This window comes from Haematobia irritans, chromosome 1 (assembly GCF_050003625.1).
Source record: "Haematobia irritans isolate KBUSLIRL chromosome 1, ASM5000362v1, whole genome shotgun sequence".
Classification (NCBI taxonomy): Eukaryota; Metazoa; Arthropoda; class Insecta; order Diptera; family Muscidae; genus Haematobia; species Haematobia irritans.
In genome coordinates this window covers 248262585-248282308 of record NC_134397.1, presented here as the reverse complement: position 1 = coordinate 248282308, position 19724 = coordinate 248262585, and the positions used below count along the sequence as shown (strand labels likewise).

Genomic DNA, 19724 nt, shown 5'->3' with positions numbered 1-19724 from the left:
ATCGGCGGCGCGACTCGGCGGCTTCATTCTCTGATATTTAGGGAGGTTTGTCATACCCTGTCGCTATCTGGCATAATCGGTCGGTAAATAGGACCTACCGATTATTCCTGTAAAACATTTTTATACGCTTAGCCCAAAATTTTGGAACTAGGTTTTCATCAATCGATGATAACAAAATCTGCCAAAGAAATCTTCATTGAAAGTTTTTTTCTTGCTCTCAGAGCCGAATGTCAAATTTTGGGTAGATCCCTTTTCAGATAATTGTCATCATCTGATATGTGTGAGGGAAGCAAGATGGTGGTCGGTTGTTGTTATAGGGTGATACGGTCAAAATTTCACCACTTCACCACTACTGTGGTACAGGGTATAATAAGTTTGTGCATTTGTATGTAACGCCAAGAAATAATTGTCATAGACCCATCTTTTAGTATACCGATTGGCTTAGAATTAAATTCTGAGTCGATTTAGCGATGTCCGTCTGTCTGTCTGTCTGTCTGTCCGTCCGTCTGTCTGTATATGTAATTTTGTGCACAAAGTACAGGTCGCAGTTTAAGTCCGATCGTCCTCAAATTTGACATAACGTCTTTCTTCGGTTAGAAGACAATCGCTATTGATTTTGGAAAAAATCGGTTCAGATTTAGATATAGCTGCCATATATAGTTATCACCGATTTGATCATAATTCACGTATTTATGAATCGACGTTCTTCAAATTTTGACCATCTGAATGTTTTATCAGTCCCGTAAAAACTGCCAAATATCAGCTAAATCGGTTCAGATTTATATATAGCTCCCATATATATCTTTCGTCCGATTTGGACTTATATGGCCCCAAAAGCGAGAGTTTTGCCCTGATTTGCTTCAAATTTTGCACAACGAGTACGTTTAATGGTATCGATAATTGTGCCAAATTTAGTTTAAATCGGTTTAGATTTAGATATAGCTCCCCTATATATCTTTCGTCCGATTTTGACTTATATGGCTTCAAAAGCCAGAGTTTTGCCCTGATTTGATTAAAATTTTGTACAAGGAGTATGTTTAATAGTATCGTTAATTGTGCCAAATTTAGTTGAAATCGGTTCAGATTTAGATATAGCTCCCATATATATCTTTCGACCGATTTGGACTTATATGGCCCCAAAAGCCAGAGTTTTGCTCTGATTAGCTTCAAATTTTGCACAACAAGTACGTTTAATAGTATCGTTAAGTGTGCTTAATTTGGTTAAAATCGATTCCAATTTAGATATAGCTCCCATATATATCTTTCGTCCGATTTGGATTTATATGGCCTCAAAAGCCAGAGTTTTGCCCTGAGTTGCTTGAAATTTTGCACAAGGAGTACGTTTTATAGTATCGTTAATTGTGCAAAATTTAGTTGAAGTCGGTTCAGATTTAGACATAGCTCCCATATATATCATTCGCCCGATTTGGTCTAATATGCCAACATAGGCAAAAGTGCTACTCTGATTTACGTGAAATTTTGCAGAGGGAGTAGAATTGAACTTGAAACTTTGCACAGGCAGTAGAATTAAGGTTCTGCATATGCGTGTTTATTTTGGTTGAAATCGGTTCAGATTTTGATATAGCTCCCATATATATCTTTCGCACGTTTTTCCGTCATATGACCACAGAGGTCAAAGTTGTTATCCGATTTAGGTGAAATTTTGCACAGGCAGTAGATTCAACATAGTAACTATGCATGTGAAATTTGATTGCAATCGGTTCAGATTTTGATATAGATTCCATATATATGTTTTTCCTATTTAGGGAAAACTGGCCGAAATACCTACATTTTCCTTATAAAATCGCCACCGCTAGGTCGAAAACTTATCAAAATGACTCAAATTTTCCTATTACTCTATTACACATTAATCGACCGTTAAATCATAAATACACTTTTGCGAAGTTGCCTCAAAATTGGTTCATATTTAAATGTTTCCCCTATTTTTTTTTACTAACATTGTGTTCCACCTCAGCGCATTAGCCGACTTAAATGTAAAATCTATAAGTATTGCAGAACTCTGTACAGATCTGCTCAGATATACAGAATATATGTGTATGGATTCATATAGAATCCAACACATTGGACGGATTTGATATGGTATCGAAAATGTGGACTTACAAAGTGGTGAAGGGTATAATATAGTCGGCCCCGCCCGACTTTAGACTTTCCTTACTTGTTTAATTTGAGTAGGAAAAATTTGAATTTTTGGCAATGTCCACAAATGGTTATCTTCCAGTTTATCATCTTATTTAGATCGTTCTGTCAGTGTGCCCGGGTTTATAAATACCACTGTACATAACATTTTTGCCCTTTCGCTAGTAACTCTTGCCGAGATCCTGGTTTTACATCTGTGGCCAAAGTTAGCCCTACCACCGTTACTAGCGCTTAAAAATAACCATCGTCAACGTCATCTTTATCGCTGGCCGCAGCGAGTGAAGCAACAACCACAAAACTGCTGCATACTATGACTTCCGATATTTAAACAGGCCACAATCTTCCAAAGCTTTTTTTTTTGAGGGGGGTAGATGGTAGATGAATCGGTGGTAGGTGACTCGGTTGGTTGCTCTTGGACACTTCTCGTTATCTGTTCATTTTTTGTGCTATATCTTTGTAGGGATGTGTTTACGCTGTATTTTCCTTCCATCTGGTCATTCATTCACTCATGACATCGTATTCTTCTTATATATTTTCAGTTTGCAAAAATGGTTGGAGTTATGACCAGACCTGGTATGAGGATACAATACCGAGTCAAGAGGATTGGGTTTGTACAAAGGATTTGTTTGTGACAAATGTTTTCGTTGTTGGACGCGTGACAGAAGTTGTGGGTTCATTTCTCCTAGGACAAATGGGTGACATGTAAGTTCAGTTCAGTCCACTAAGGTTCACTTCACTTTTGGCTTAGCCTTAGGTTTTTGGTTTGTCTTGCTTTTAATGCAGCATAATAGCCATTATAGCGAGTCGAAAAACCAAACAACCAAACCAAACCATCATTGTCATCGTTCTCCTCGTCATCATCATCATCGCGCTCATGCTCATGCTCATCATCAACATCAGTAGCCGCAAAAGCTAACCTCATTCAACATTCACTTACTCTATGTTTGTTTCGTCTTCGTTGCCATCTGACCATGACCATACTCCTGACCTGATCCCTCCATCATCATCATCATCATCGCCGTGGTCGTCATAGTCATTACTAGCATTTCCCTTGGCTTGTCGGAAAAAGCAAAGTAAAGTCAAATGTTTTTCAATTGTCAAGTTTGCAAGAAGAGGAGGAGGACCAAGGCAAAGCAAAACCACCACTGCAGTTTGTGGTGGTAGGTGCTGGTAGAGCTACTGGTTCCTGGCTGGCTACTGGTGCTTCGGTGACACAAAAGTGTCCTGCCAAGCAAATCAAATTAAAAGGAATACATTAAATTCTATTATTTAAGGATAATTGAAAAGCGTTAATGTCCTTTGTTCCTGTCTTGTCCTGTACTGTCGTCCTGTTATTCCTTGTATTGTTTTCTCATTCTCCAGGTTTTTAATAGTGTTATTGTTTTCATTATTTTTTCTTTTCTCTCTCTCTCTCTCTCTTCCTTACTCTCTCCCCTTTTCCTATGTCCTTTTCCTACATACAGCTTTGGAAGACGGGTGGTCTATTACATCAGTGTGATATTTTGCTCTGTTGGCCGTTTGACATCGATTGTGACCACTGGTCATTACATCTGGTTCCTGATTTTTTCTGGCTTGGCTGCATTGACCGTAAACAGTCTTTTTCAATCACCTCAAATTATTGGCATGGAAATATCAAGAGAGTAAGTTCTTTTCCCCCATTCCCATTTCCTCAATAGTCAATTAGTAGTTCATGTGCTAAGTTTTTCCATTTAACTTGGGAATGATATGAGAATTTTAACTTTCTTTTTTATGGTAAATGGTTATTGAATAAATTTCTTGGTACTTTTAGCTCATTGGGTTTTAGTCATGTGATTAACAAAATAAGAAAAGGGGATATTATTGAGATGCTTTGTAAGAAATTTCGATTATGAGTGTTCATAAGAAATTAAAGATTACCTCGAAATCCAAAAATTTTAAGTATCAAAAATTATATATAGTTAGAAATCTGGAAATAATTTTTCGAATTCAGAAATAAATGGAGAAACCATTTCATCCTACATTTGGCTACAAATAATAATAAACAATTTATAAAAACAGGTATGGAAATGAGGAACAATTTGAAAGAATGAGGAACAATTGGAAGGAAGTACATCATTGATCCAATAAGTCTTCAGCCTCGCCGCCTAATGCAAGAGTATCGCCATCCTGCTCTGAAAAACCATTGTCGTAAACACAAAGACTTTAAAATATGAATTCGAAACAACGATTTCTTACTTGACCAGAACTCGATATGTTCGTTGGGGGATGTGACCGGTTGCCAAATTTTCGAAAGAAATAGAATTTAGCAAAAAAAATATTTATGGAAGTAAAAGTTTTGTTTCTATAGCAAATTTATATTTCTATAGAAAATCGTTGAAAAATGTTTTACAGAAATAAATTCTGCGAACATTTTTTTATAGGAATACAATTTTCAGAAAAGTTTCCAAAGAAATATAATCTTTTTGAAAATTCTCTGTAGATATAAAGTTTTACGAAATTTTACTATAGAAATAAAATTTCTATAGAAATTAAAATTTTGCGAAAATTTCCTATAGAAAAAACAAATTTTGTTTCTATAGACAACTTTCGTAAATTTTTATTTCTACATAGAAAAAAATTTCACAAACATTTTTCCAATTAAAATCTTAATTAAGTTTTAAACAAGTATATACGGCCATAAGTTCGGCCAGCTCGAAGCTTATGTACCCTCCACCATGGATTACGTAGAAACTTCTTCTAAACACTGCCATCCACTATCGAATTACTTGAGTTGCGGTAACGCTTGCCGATGGCAAGGTAGCTTAAAACCTCCTGACACCGTCTTCTAAATTGTAAGTAGGTCCATACGTGATATATATTAAATCAAACAAGTATATACGGCCGTAAGTTCGGCCAGGCCGAAGCTTATGTACCCTCCATCATGGAGTGCGTAGAAACTTCTTCTAAACACTGCCGTCCACAATCGAATTACTTAAGTTGCGGTAACGCTTGCCGATGGCAAGGTATCTTAAAACCTCCTAACACCATCTTCTAAATTTTATGTAAGTCCAAACGTGGTATATATTAAATCAAACAAGTATATACGGCCGTAAGTTCGGCCAGGCCGAAGCTTATGTACCCTCCATCATGGATTGCGTAGAAACTTCTTCTAAACACTGCCGTCCACAATCGAATTACTTAAGTTGCGGTAACGCTTGCCGATGGCAAGGTATCTTAAAACCTCCTAACACCATCTTCTAAATTGTATGTAAGTCCATACGTGGTATATATTAAATCAAAAAAGATCGATCCAATACGTATATAATTCAGTTTGACAAAGTTAACAAAATTTTCTATAGAAATAAAATTTTCACAAAATTTTTTATAGAAATAAAAATTTTGACAAAATTTTCTATAGAAAGAAAATTTTGACAAAAATTTCTACAGAAATAAAATTTTAACAAAATTTTCTATAGAAATAAACTTTTGACAAAATTTTCTATACAAATAAAATCTTGGTAGATTATTTTTGGCTCGAGTGGTAACCATGATTATGAACCGAATAAAATTTGAACAAAATTTTCTATAGAAATAAAATTTTGATAAAATTTTCTATAGAAATAAAATTCTGACAATGATGAAAATTTTATTATGAACCGAATAAAATTTTAACACAATTTTCTCTAGAAATAAAATTTTGACAAAATTTTCTATAGAAATAACCATGATTATGAACCGATATAGACCAATTTTTGTGTGATTGGACCAATTTTGGTATGGTTTTTAGCGACCATATACTAACACCACGTTCCTAATTTGAACCGGATCGGATGAATTTCGCTCCTCCAAGAGGCTCCGGAGGTCAAATCTGGAGAACGTTTTATATGGGGGCTATATATAATTATGAACCGATGAGGACCAATTTTTGCACGGTTGTTAGAGACCATATACCAATACCATGTACCAAATTTCAGCCGGATCGGATGCAATTTGCTTCTCTTTGAGGCTTCGCAAGCCAAATCTGGAGATCGGTTTATATGGGGTCTATATATAATTATGGACCGATGTGGACCAATTTTTGCATGGTTTTAGAGACCATATACCAACATCATGTACCAAATTTCAGGCGGATCGGATGAAATTTGCTTCTCTTTGAGGCTCCACAAGCCAAATCTGGGGATCGGTTTATATGGGGGCTATATATAATTATGGACCTATGTGGACCAATTTTTGCATGAATGTTAGAGACCACATACCAACACCATGTACCAAATTTCAGCCGGATCGGATGAAATTTTCTTCTCTTTGAGGCTCGGCAAGCCAAATCTGGGGATCGGTTTATATGGGGGCTATATATAATTATGGACCGATGTGAACCAATTTTTGTACGCTTGTTTGAGACCATATACCAACACCATGTACCAAATTTCAGCCGGATCGGATGAAATTTGCTTCTCTTTTAGGCTCCGCAAGCCAAATCTGGGGATCGGTTTATATGGGGGCTATATATAATTATGGACCGATGTCGACCAATTTTTGCGTGGTTGTTAGAGACCATATACCAACACCATATACTAAATTTCAGCCGGATCGGATGAAATATGCTTCTGTTAGAGGCTCCACAAGCCAAATCTGAGGGTCCCTTTATATGGGGGCTATACGTAAAAGTGGACCGATATTGCCCATTTTCAATACCATCCGACCTACATCGATGACAACTACTTGTGCCAAGTTTCAAGTCGATAGCTTGTTTCGTTCGGAAGTTAGCGTGATTTCAACAGACGGACGGACGGACGGACGGACATACTTAGATCGACTCGGAATTTCACCACGACCCAGAATATATATACTTTATGGGGTCTTAGAGCAATATTTCGATGTGTTACAAACGGAATGACAAAGTTACTATACCCCCATCCTATGATGGAGGGTATAAAAAGATCCATCCAATACGTATATAATTCAGTTTGACAAAGTAGACATAAAATTTTTACAAAATTTTCTATAGAAATAAAATCTTAACAAAATTTTCTATAGAAATAAAATTTTAACAACATTTTCTATAGAAATAAACTTTTGACAAAATTTTCTATAGAAATAAAATCTTGGTAGATTATTTTTGGATCGAGTGGCAACCATGATTATGAACCGAATAAAATTTGAACAAAATTTTCTATAGAAATAAAATTTTGACAAAATTTTCTATAGAAATAAAATTTTGACTATGATGAAAATTTTATTATGAACCGAATAAAATTTTAACAAAATTTTCTCTAGAAATAAAATTTTGACAAAATTTTCTATAGAAATAAAATTTTGACAAAATTTTCTATAGAAATAAAATTTGGTAGATTATTTTTGGCTCTAGTGGCAACCATGATTATGAACCGATATGGACCAATTTTTGTGTGATTGGACCAATTTTGGTATGGTTGTTAGCGACCATATACTAACACCACGTTCCTAATTTGAACCGGATCGGATGAATTTTGCTCCTCCAAGAGGCTCCGGAGGTCAAATCTGGAGAACGTTTTATATGGGGGCTATATATAATTATGGACCGATATGGACCAATTCTGGCACGGTTGTTAAAGATCATATACTAACACCATGTTCCAAATTACAACCGGATTGAATGAAATTTGCTTCTCTTGGAGACTTCGCAAGCCAAATATGGGGATATGTTTATATGGGGGCTATATATAATTATGAACCGATGTGTACAAATTTTTGCACGGTTGTTAGAGACCATATACCAATACCATGTACTAAATTTCAGCCGGATCGGATGCAATTTGCTTCTCTTTGAGGCTTCGCAAGCCAAATCTGGAGATGGGTTTATATGGGGTCTATATATAATTATGGACCGATGTGGACCAATTTTTGCATGGTTGTTAGAGACCATATACCAACATCATGTACAAAATTTCAGGCGGATCGGATGAAATTTGCTTCTCTTTGAGGCTCCGCAAGCCAAATCTGGGGATCGGTTTATATGGGGGCTATATATAATTATGGACCGATATGAACCAATTTTTGCATGGTTGTTAGAGACCATATACTAACTCCATGTACCAAATTTCAGCCGGATCCTATGAAATTTACTTCTCTTAGAGCAATCGCCAGCCAAATTTGGGGGGACCGATATGGACCAATTTCTGTATGGTTGTTAGAGACCATATACTTACACCATGTACCAAATTTCAGCCGGATCGGACGAAATTTACTTCTCTTAGAGCAATCGCAAGTCAAATTTGGGGGTCCGTTTATATGGGGGCTATACGTAAAAGAGGACCGATATGGCCCATTTGCAATACCATTCGACCTACATCAATAACAACTACTTGCGCCAAGTTTGAAGTCGATAGCTTGTTTCGTTCGGAATTTAGCGTGATTTCAACAGACGGACGGACGGACGGACATCCTCAGATCGACTCAGAATTTCACCACGACCCAGAATATATATACTTTATGGGGTCTTAGAGCAATATTTCGATGTGTTACAAACGGAATGACAAAGTTAATATACCCCCCATCCTATGGTGGAGGGTATAAAAATATTCAATTAAAAACTTAATTAATTCAACAAATTTTTTAAATGAAAAAAAAAAAATAATCAAAAAATCAATTAATGTATCAATTAATTTTTTGAAATGGATCAATTGATTTTTAATTGGACCAATTAACTGTTTAATTGAGTCTCAATTAATTTTACTATCATTTCTGCCATCGAAGATATTTCAATTAAAAAATTAATTGGATCAATTAATTTCGTATTTGAATCGGAAAACAATAGAATGTATGCTAAGATCGAATGTGTTTCCATATTATATTGTTGCCAGATCCAATAAAAAAAAACATCATCTCTGATGAAGCTGGAAATAATCCCAGCGAAACGTTGGATGAAAATAATGGAATAATTCAATATTTGTTTTATTCGCATTCAAAAGTGACCTTGAAAGCCCAGAGAAAAAAAATTTTTTTGTGTGTATGGAAAATATTCGTTAAATTTTTAAAGAAATAAAATTTTTTTATTTCTATAGAAATAACATTTTGCGAAAATTTTCTATAGAAATAAATTTATGTGGAAATCTAATGTCTTTCCATACTATATTGTTGCCAGATCCAATAAAAAAATCATCTCTGATGAAGCTGGAAATAATACCAGCGAAACGTTGGTTGAAAATAATGGAAAATTTTGCAACACTTTCTATAAAAATAAAAAATTGCCACATTTTCTATAGAAATAAAAGTTTGCGGAAATTTTTATAAAAATAAAATCTTGCAAATAAAATTGTTATTTCAATGGAAAATCTTGACAAATGTTTTCAAGAAATAAAGTTTTGCGAAAAATGTCTATAGAAATAAAATTTAGCGAAAATTTTCTATAGAAATAAAAATTTTCTAAAGAAATAAAAATTTGACAAATTTTCTATAGAAATACAATTTGCCCAAATTTTTTATAGAATACAAATTTTGTTTTTATAGAAAATTTTTTATTTCTTTATTTCTATAGAAAATTGACGCTAAATTTTCAAAGACATACAATTTTGAGAAATAAAATTTTGCGAATATTTTCTATAGGAATAAATGTTTGTGGAAATTAAATTTCGTAAAAATGTTGTCTCTAAATAAAATGTTTGCCAACGTTGGCTTTTGAAATAAAATTTTGCGAAAATTTTCTAGAAAAATAAAATTTTGCGAAAATTTTCTATAGAAATAAATTTTTGGAGAAATTCTACAGAAATAAATGTTTGCAGAAATTTTTTATAGAAATAAAATTTTGCCAACACTTTCTACAGAAATAAAATTTTGCCGAAATTCTATAGAACTAAATGTTTGCGGAGTTTTTCTATAGAAATAAAATTTTGAGGAAATTGTTTTATCGAAAGAAAATTTTATCAAAACTATCTAAGGAAATACAAATTTTTATTTCTATTTTTTTAATTTTGCGAAAATTTTCTAAAGAAGAAAAAAATTGCCGAAAAAAATAAAAATTGCAAAAATTATCAATAGAATAAAATTTCGTAAAAATTTTCTCTAGAAATAAAATGTTGCCGTAATTATAGAGATAAATTTGTGCGAAAAATTTTTAGAGAAATAAATTTTTGGCAAAATTTTCTGTAGAAATATAAATTTTGCAAAACTTTCTCTACACAGAAAAAAATTTCACAAAAAAATTTTACAATTAAAATTTTAATTGAGTTTTACCAAATATTCAATTAAAAATTTAATTGAATCAAAAAATTTTTTAATTGAAACAAAAAACAATCACAAAAAAATTAATAGTATCAATTAATTTTTTAATTGGATCAATTAATTTTTTAATTGAAACTATCATTTCTGTGATTGAAGACAATTCAATTAAAAAATTAATTGGATCGATTAATTTCGTGATTGAATCAAAAAAAATTGTGTGTAGGAATAAATTTTTGTGGAAATTCTATAAAAAAATGTTAGCCCAAATTTTCTATAGAAATAAAATTTCGCAAAAAAATTAATGTAACAATATGAAACTCTATATATTTTTCATTTATGTTTAGTTTAATTTTTCTAAAGCAAAAATATCGGAAATAATATAAAATTTAAGAATCGGCAAAGCGCCATCTTGAAATGATCGTATCTTTGGTACAGTAAAACCTCTGAAAGGTGGACAACCACGGTCGCTTACATTTTGTTCACATTTGGGAGGTGTCCAGTTATGAGAGGTTATTTTTAATTTGTTAATAAAGCAATCGTCTCCAGACAACTGTCCACATTTGGAAGGTGTCCGGTTTTCAGAGTGTTCAAGTTTGAGAGGTTTCACAGTATTTTCTTTGTACTAACCTCTGCTCTCCCAAAATGCCTCAGGCCCAATGTAATGAGATCCGGAGATTTGGTGGCCATTAACACCGAATGACTTTTCTTTATTTTTGTATGTAAAAAATAAAATGAGAGATCAACGTTTTTCCTATACCTGAAGAAGGCGTTGATGCGTTTAGCATGATGCATGTTTTGGAGACACCTCAATCAGAGTGGCAAAAGTGCTTTGACGATTGATTCAAGTGCATGCAAAAGTGCATAGATCTTAAAAGGGACTATTTTGAAAAACCATAAAGCGATATGCAATGATTAATATTTGTTTTTGTTCTTTAATCCTGAAATATAAATCCTCGTAGAAGTTTCATTACTGTCCTTCAAAAATTTTTAAGGTTCCATAGAAAGTTCTTTTTAAAACCAAAATACTTTCATATCTCATTTTCCCATTTTCTTTTGCAACTTTCAGAGAAGATCGTAGTACTATCGCTATTTATCAGAGTTTTGGTTGGTCCATTGGAACTACACTGATGCCTTTGCTTTTCTGGTGGTTACGCGAATGGGAGCCCTTCATGTGGATAACAACAGTGCCAACAGCAGTAGTTTTGATTTTTTCAAAGTGAGTACAACATCAGCACCAACACCATAATCATCATCATCCAAAAAACGGCTACACCGCTGACGATGGTAACAATATTCCTGACATAGGGTATAACGACATTATTGTGATAAAGTAATTTGATTTAGTTTAAATTTATCTACTAATTTATAACAAAAAATTTCAACATAAGTAATTGATAAATTATTGATGAGAAGAAGAAAAATAAATAAATGTTGGACAGATTATTTCACACATCGTCAAAATTTTATTTCTATAGCACATTTTGTCAATATTTTATTTCTATAGAAAATAGAAAATTTTGTCAAAATTTTATTTCTATAAAAAATTTTGTCAAAATTTTATTTCTATAGAAAATAAAAAATTTTGAAAAAATGTTATTTATATAAACAATTTTGTCAAAATTTTATTTCTACAGAAAATTTTTTCAAAATTTTATTTATTTAGAAAAAATTTTCTAAATTTTATTCTGGTAGAAAATTTTGTCAAAATTCAATTTCTATAAATTTTTTTGTCAGAATTATATTTCTATTAAAAATTTTGTCAAAATTTTAATTCTACAGAAAATTTTGTGAAAATTTATTTCTACAGAAAATTTTGTGAAAATTTTATTACTACAGAAAATTTTGTCAAAATTTGATTTCTATAGAAAATTTTGTCAAAATGTTGTTTCTATACAAAATTTTGTCAACATTTTATTTCTATAGAAAACTTTGTCAAAATTTTATTTCTACGGAACATTTTGTCAAAATTTTACTTCTATAAAATATATTTTATCAAAATTTTATATTTATAGAAAATTTTGTGTACATTTTATTCCGATAGAACATTTTGTCAAAATTTTATTTTTATAGAATATTTTATCAAAATTTTATTTCTATAGAAAACTTTGTCAAAATTTTATTTCTATAGAAAATTTTGTCAAATTTTTACTTCTATAAAATATATTTTATCAAAATTTTATATTTATAGAAAATTTTGTGTACATTTTATTCCGATAGAACATTTTGTCAAAATTTTATTTTTATAGAAAATTTTGTCAAAATTTGATTTCTATAGAAAATTTTGTCAAAATTTAATTTCTATAGAAAATTTTGTCAAAATTTTAGTTCTATAAAAATTTTTGTCAAAATTTTATTTCTATAGAAAATTTTGTCAACATTTTATTTCTAAAGAAAATTTTGTCCAAATTTTATTCCGATAGAAAATGTTGCCAAAAATTTATTTCTATAGAAAATTTTGTCAAAATTTTATTTTATCAAAATTTTATTTCTATAGAAAACTTTGTCAAAATTTTATTTCTAAGGAAAATTTTGTCAAAATTTTATTTCTGTAGAATATTTTATCAAAATTTTATTTTTATAGAAAATTTTGTCAAAATTCTATTCCGATAGAAAATTTTGTCAAAATTTTATGTCTATAGAAAATTTTGTCAAAATTGGATTTCTATAAAAAATTTTGTCAAAATTTGATTTCTACAGAAAATTTAGTCAAAATGTTGTTTCTATAAAAAATTTTGGGAAAATTTTATTTCTATAGAAAACTTTGTCAACATTTTATTTCTACGGAAAATTTTGTCAAAATTTTATTTCTGTAGAATATTTTATCAAAATTTTATATATATAGAAAATTTTGTGTAAATTTTATTCCGATAGAACATTTTGTCAAAATTTTATTTTTATAGAAAATTTTGTCAAAATTTGATTTCTATAGAAAATTTTGTCAAAATTTTACTTATATAAAAAATTTTGTAAAAATTTTATTTCTATAGAAAATTCTGTCAACATTTTTTTTCTAACGAAAATTTTGTCAAAATTTTATTCCGATAGAAAATGTTGCCAAAAATTTATTTCTATAGAAAATTTTGTCAAAATTTGATTTATACAGAAAATTTTGTCAAAATGTTGTTTCTATAAAAAATTTTGTGAAAATTTTATTTCTATAGAAAATTTTGTCAAAAGTTTACTTCTATAAAATATATTTTATCAAAATTTTGTATTTATAGAAAATTTTGTGTAAATTTTGTTCCGATAGAACATTTTGTCAAAATTTTATTTTTATAGAAAATTTTGTCAAAATTTGATTTCTATAGAAAATTTTGTCAAAATTTTAGTTCTATAAAAAATTTTGTCAAAATTTTATTTCTATAGAAAATTTTGTCAACATTTCATTTCTAAAGAAAATTTTGTCCAAATTTTATTCCGATAGAAAATGTTGCCAAAAATTTATTTCTATAGAAAATTTTGTCAAAATTTTATTTCGATAGAAAATGTTGTCAAAATTTTCTATAGAAATAAATGTTTGAAAACATTTTCTATCGGAATAAAATTTTGACAAAATTTTCTATTGTGATAAAGTAATTTGATTTAGTTTAAATTTATCTACTAATTTGTAACAAAAAAATTCAACACAGGTAATTGATAAATTAGTAATGAGAAGAAAAAAAATAAATAAATCTTGGACAGTTTATTTCACACACTGATACCACCAGAGCTTTAAAAAAATTCAAAATTTTGTCAAGATTTTATTTCTATAGAAAATTTTGTCAAAGTTTTGATTTCCATAGAAAATGTTGTCAAATTTTATTTCTGTAGAAAATTTTGGCAAAATCTTATTTCTATAGAAAATTTTGTCAAAATCTTATTTCTATAGAAAATTTTGTCAAAATTTAACTTCTATAGAAAATGTTGTCAAAATTTTATTGCTATAGAAAATTTTGTCAAAATTTTATTTCTATAGAAAATTTTGTCAAATTGTATTTCTATAGAAAATTTTGTCAAAATCTTATTTCTATAGAAAATTTTGTCAAATTTTATTTCTATAGAAAATTTTGTCAAAATTTTATTTCTATAGAAAATGTTGTCAAAATTTTATTTCTATAGAAAATTTTGTCAATATTTTATTTTTATAGAAAATTTTGTAAAAATTTTATTTCTATAGATAATTTTGTCAACATTGTATTTCTATAGAAAATTAAAAATTTTGACAAAATTTATTTCTATAAAAAATTTTTTCAAATTTTTATTTATTTACACAATTTTGTCTAAATTTTTTTTTTTATAGAAAACTTTGTCGAGATTTTATTTCTACGGAAAATTTTGTCAAAATTTTATTTCTGTAGAATATTTTATCAAAATTTTATTTTTATAAAAAATTTTGTCCAAATTTTATTTCTATAGAAAATTTTGTCAACATTTTATTTCTAAAGAAAATTTTGTCAAAATTTTATTCCGATAGAAAATGTTGTCAAAATTTTATTCCCATAGAAAATTTTGTCAAAATTTTACTTCTATAGAAAATTTTGTCCAAATTTTACTTCTATAGAAAATTTTGTCAAAATTTTACTTCTATAAAAACGTTTGTCAATTTTTTTTTTCTGTTGAAAACAATGTCAAAATTTTATATCTATTGAAAATTTTGTCAAAATTTTATTTCTATAGAAAATTTTGTCAAAATTTTATTTGTATACTATATTGTTCACATATCTGCCCCGCGGCAGGTATGTGAACAATATTCTATTTTCGATACATCCAAGAGAATATATGATGTGGGGATAACTATGCGAATGTGGTCTGATCCTTTTGGGGATTTTTTTGGGGTTTGATTGTTTTCGCATTTTCTTGTTTGCCCCTTTGTTATTCATTACGACAAATTGCATAAAAGGAATGAAACGAGTAAAACTCTTTAAGCTGGGAGAAAATGAAAACAATGGCATACAGAGACATAGTCATGACCATGGCCAGCCAGCATCAGTAGCAGGAGTAAGGATAACTACTACGGCCCCCTTTTGATATAGTGTCGTGTCCTTCTACAACCCTTAAACCCGAGAGTAAAGCATATTGTAGTAGAATGAATGTCTTTTTGGCATTCACCATCATTGAATAGTGATGGACGTATAATAAATTTGTCATTCCATTGGTAACACATCGATATAAAGTTTCCATACGATCTAATAAAATCCAGCTTTAACTTTGAGAATTTCTAAATGGTGGCACATTTATTTTAAAAATGTGTCTCGAAAAACTGACAAACCTTGTCATAAAGAACACGGATGGAAAGCCTAAATTCGGATGGGGCCAATGTGGCTCCTGTCTGGTCATATAAGAATTCGTAGCCGAATTAGGGTTCACAAAGTACGACAAAAAGTTCAAATTCAAATCAATCAATTAAAAAGTGGGTATGAAAAGATGTGCCAGACCAAGAGTATACCTCGCTGATATAGAGGAGGTGTCAGACGAAGATTATATTTCGTTGATGAAGGGGGAAGAGAGAGCTGTCAGACGAGGAAATAAAATTTTGACAAAATTTTCTATAGAAATAAAATTTTGACAAATTTTTCTACGGAAATAAAATTTTGAGAAAATTTTCTATCGGAATAAAATTTTGAAAAAATTTTCTATAGAAATACAATTTTGAGCAAATTTTTTGTAGAAATAAAAATTTGAGCAACTGTTCTATAGAAATAAAATTTTGACAAAATTTTCTATGGAAATAACATTTTGCTAAATTTTCTATAGAAATCAAACTTTGATAACATTTTCGATAGAAATAAAATGTTGACAAAATTTTCTATAGAAATCAAATTTTGACAAATTTTTCTGTAGTAATAAAATTTTGAGGAAGTTTTTTATAGAAATATAATGTTGACAGTTTTTCTATAGAAATAAAATTTAGACAAAATTTTCTATAGAAATAAAATTTTGAGAAAATTTTCTATAGAAGTAAAATTTTGACAAAATTTTCTATAGAAACAAAATTCTGACAAAATTTTCTATAGAAATAAAATTTTGACACAATTTTCTATAGAAACAAAAATTTTACAAAATTTTCTATAGAAATAGAATTTTAACCAAAAATTTTTTTTGAAGTAAAAATTTTGAAAAAACTTTTTATAAAACTGAAATCTTGAGAAAATTTTCTATAGAAATAAAATGTTGACAATATTTTCTATAGCAATAAAATTTTGACAAAATTTTCTAAAGAATAAAATGTTGACAAAATTTTCTATAGTAATAAAATTTTGAGAAAGTTTTCTTTAGAAATAAAATGTTGACAAAATTTTTCCATGGAAATAAAATTTTGACAAAATTTGCTATTGAAATAAAATTTTGAGAAAATTTTCAATAGAAATAAAATGTTGACAAAATTTTCTATAGAAATAAAATTTTGACAAAATTTTCTATAGAAACAAAATTTTTACAAAACTATCTATAGTTATAAAATTTTGGCAAAATTTTCTCTAGAAATAAAATGTTGACAAAATTTTCTATAGAAATAAAAATTTGAGAAATTTTCTATGGAAATAAAATTTTGAGAAAATTTTCTACAGAAATAAAATTTTAACAAAATTTTTCGATAGAAATAAAATGTTGACAAAATTTTCTATAGAAATAAAATTTTGAGAAAATTTTCCATAGAAATAAAATTTTGACAAAAATTGCTATTTCTGTAGAAATAAATGTTGACAAATGTTTCTATAGAAATAAAATTTTGACAAAATTTTGTATAGAAATAAAATTTTGAAAACATGTTCTACAGAAATAAAATTTGGACAAAATTTTTCTATAGAAATAAAATGTCGACAAAATTGTCTATAAAAAGAAAATTTTGACAAAATTTTCTATAGAGATAAAATTTTGACAAAATTTGCTATAGAAATAAAATTTTGAGAAAATATAATTTTCTATAGAAATAAATTGTTGACAAAATTTTTTATAGAAATAAAATTTTGATAAAATTTTCTATAGAAATAAAATGTTGAGAAAATTTTCTATAGAAATAAAATTTTGAGAAAATTTTCTACAGAAATAAAATTTTGACAAAATTTGCTATAGAAATAAAATTTTGACAAAATTTTCTATAGAAACAAAATTTTTACAAAATTTTCTATAGAAAAAATATTTTGAGAAAATTTTCGATAGAAATAAAATGTTGACAAAATTTTCTATAGAAATAAAATTTTCACAAACTTTTCTATATAAATAAAATTTTGACAATATTTTCTATAGAAACAAAATTTTGACACAATTTTCTATATTAATAAAATTTTGGCAAAATTTTCTATAGAAATAAAATTTTTACAAAATTTTCTATAGAAATAGAATTTTAACAATTTTTTTTTTTTTTGAAATAAAACTTTGAGAAAATTTTCTATAGAAATAAAATGGTGACAAATTTTTCTATAGGAATAACATTTTGACAAAATTTTCTATAGAAATAAAATTTTGACAAAAATTTTCTATAGAAATAAAATTTTACAATATTTTTTATAGAAAAAGAATTTTAACAAAATTTTTTTTGAAATAAAAATTTGAGAAAATTTTTTTATAGAAATAACTCTTGAGAAAATTTTCTGTAGAAATAAAATGGTGACAAAATTTTCTATACAAATAAAATTTTGACAAAATTTTCTATAGAAATAAAATTTTGACAAAATTTTCTATAGAAACAAAATTTTGACAAAATTTTCTATAGTACTAAAATTTTGGCAAAATTTTCTATAGAAATAAAATTTTAACAATTTTTTTTTTAAATAAAAATTTGAGAAATTTTTTTTATAGAAATAAATCTTGAGAAAATTTTCTATAGAAATAAATCGTGAGAAAATTTTCTGTAGAAATAAAATGGTGTCAAAATTTTCTATAGAAATAAAATTTTGAGAAAATTTTCTATAGAATTAAATTTTTGACAAAATTTGCTATAGAAATAAAATTTTCGATAGAAATAAAATGTTGACAAAATTTTCTATAGAAATAAAATTTTGAGAAAATTTTCTGCAGAAATAAAATTTTCTATAGAAATACAATTTTGACAAAATTTTCTATAGAAACAAAATGTTGACAAAATTTTCTCTTGTAATAAAATTTTAGCAAAATTTTCTATAGAAATAAAATTTTGGCTAAATTCTCTACAGAAATAAAATGTTGACAAAATTTTCTATACAAATGAAATTTGAGAACATTTTCTATAGAAATAAAATTTTGAGAAAATTTTCTATATAAACAAAATTTCGACAATATTGTCTATAGAAATAAGATTTTGACAAAATTTTCTGAAGAAATAAAATTTTGACAAAATTTTCATTAGAAATAAAATTTTGACCAAATTTTTTACAAAATTCTATAAAATTTGTACAAAATTTTTTATAGAAATAAAATTTTGAGAAAATTTTCGATAGAAATAAAATTTTGAGAAAATTTTCGATAGAAATAAAATTTTGACAAAATTTTCTAAAAAGCTCTATAAAATGTTTACAAAATTTTTACGAAATTTTCTATAGAAATAGAAATTTGATGGCATGTTTGGTTCAAAAAAATACTGTGCGGAATGTGGTGTGTATCAGTCCATGCTTTCATATATCCTATATAGAGACTAGAGGTGTGCACGTGAGTAATAGTTTACTCACGCTCACGCACACTCATGACTGAAAAAGCATACTCACGTACACTCACGCACGATATTTTTTGGTAGGACTCACGCTCACGCACACTCACGAAAAGAAAAATTGTACTCACGCACACTCACGCACGAAAACGTCGTGACTCACGAAAAATACCGTTACTCACGAATAATTTTATGATTAATTTACCTCACCGAAGTGTCTGAAAACATGAGCATTATTAAAATCGAGAGTGTTATTAAACTCTTAACATCCCAGGTGTCACGAAAATTGTAATTGAATTTAACTCTTAAGCGTTTTATGTTGGTGAGCAGGAATATTTTCGTGAGTGTAATTCGTTACTCACGCACACTCACGAAAATATTATTTTCGTGACTCACGCTCACGCACGACATTTTGGTTTGTTAATCACGCACACTCACGCTGTTGTCATGAGCGTGACTCACGACTCACGAACGAATCACGAAAATTTTCGTGAATCACGACAATTTCGTGTCACGTGCACACCTCTAATAGAGACGATCTTCTGATTTCATTTCTTGGGCATCTGGACACTGTAATTTTTATTCGATTTGCTTGAAATTGAAAATCCACAGGTGGGTATTTAAGATTCGGTCTGGCCTAACTTACGGCCATCTCTACTTTTTTTGTTGTTATTATCAGTCTATATTTTTTGTGCCTCTTCCTTGATTGTTATTGTGTGGTACGAGAGAGACTTGCAAATGCATTGAAATTGGATTCGAACTTCCCCAGCCCCCAACCCCCAAGGACATAGTTCCAAAAACACAAGAACTC

At 28.8% G+C, this 19724-nt stretch overlaps 1 protein-coding gene across 3 annotated transcripts in view; it reads left to right on the top strand.

The window, feature by feature from the left end:
* LOC142219677 (carcinine transporter-like) overlaps positions 1-19724 on the top strand; it is a 105078-nt gene that overhangs the window by 73238 nt on the left and 12116 nt on the right. For all 3 annotated transcript variants that reach the window (XM_075288563.1, XM_075288567.1, XM_075288559.1), the window contains exons 4-6: positions 2697-2859; positions 3621-3797; positions 11381-11530. In XM_075288563.1, the coding sequence (XP_075144678.1) occupies positions 2697-2859; positions 3621-3797; positions 11381-11530 (490 nt within the window). The remainder of the gene's footprint in view (positions 1-2696; positions 2860-3620; positions 3798-11380; positions 11531-19724) is intronic.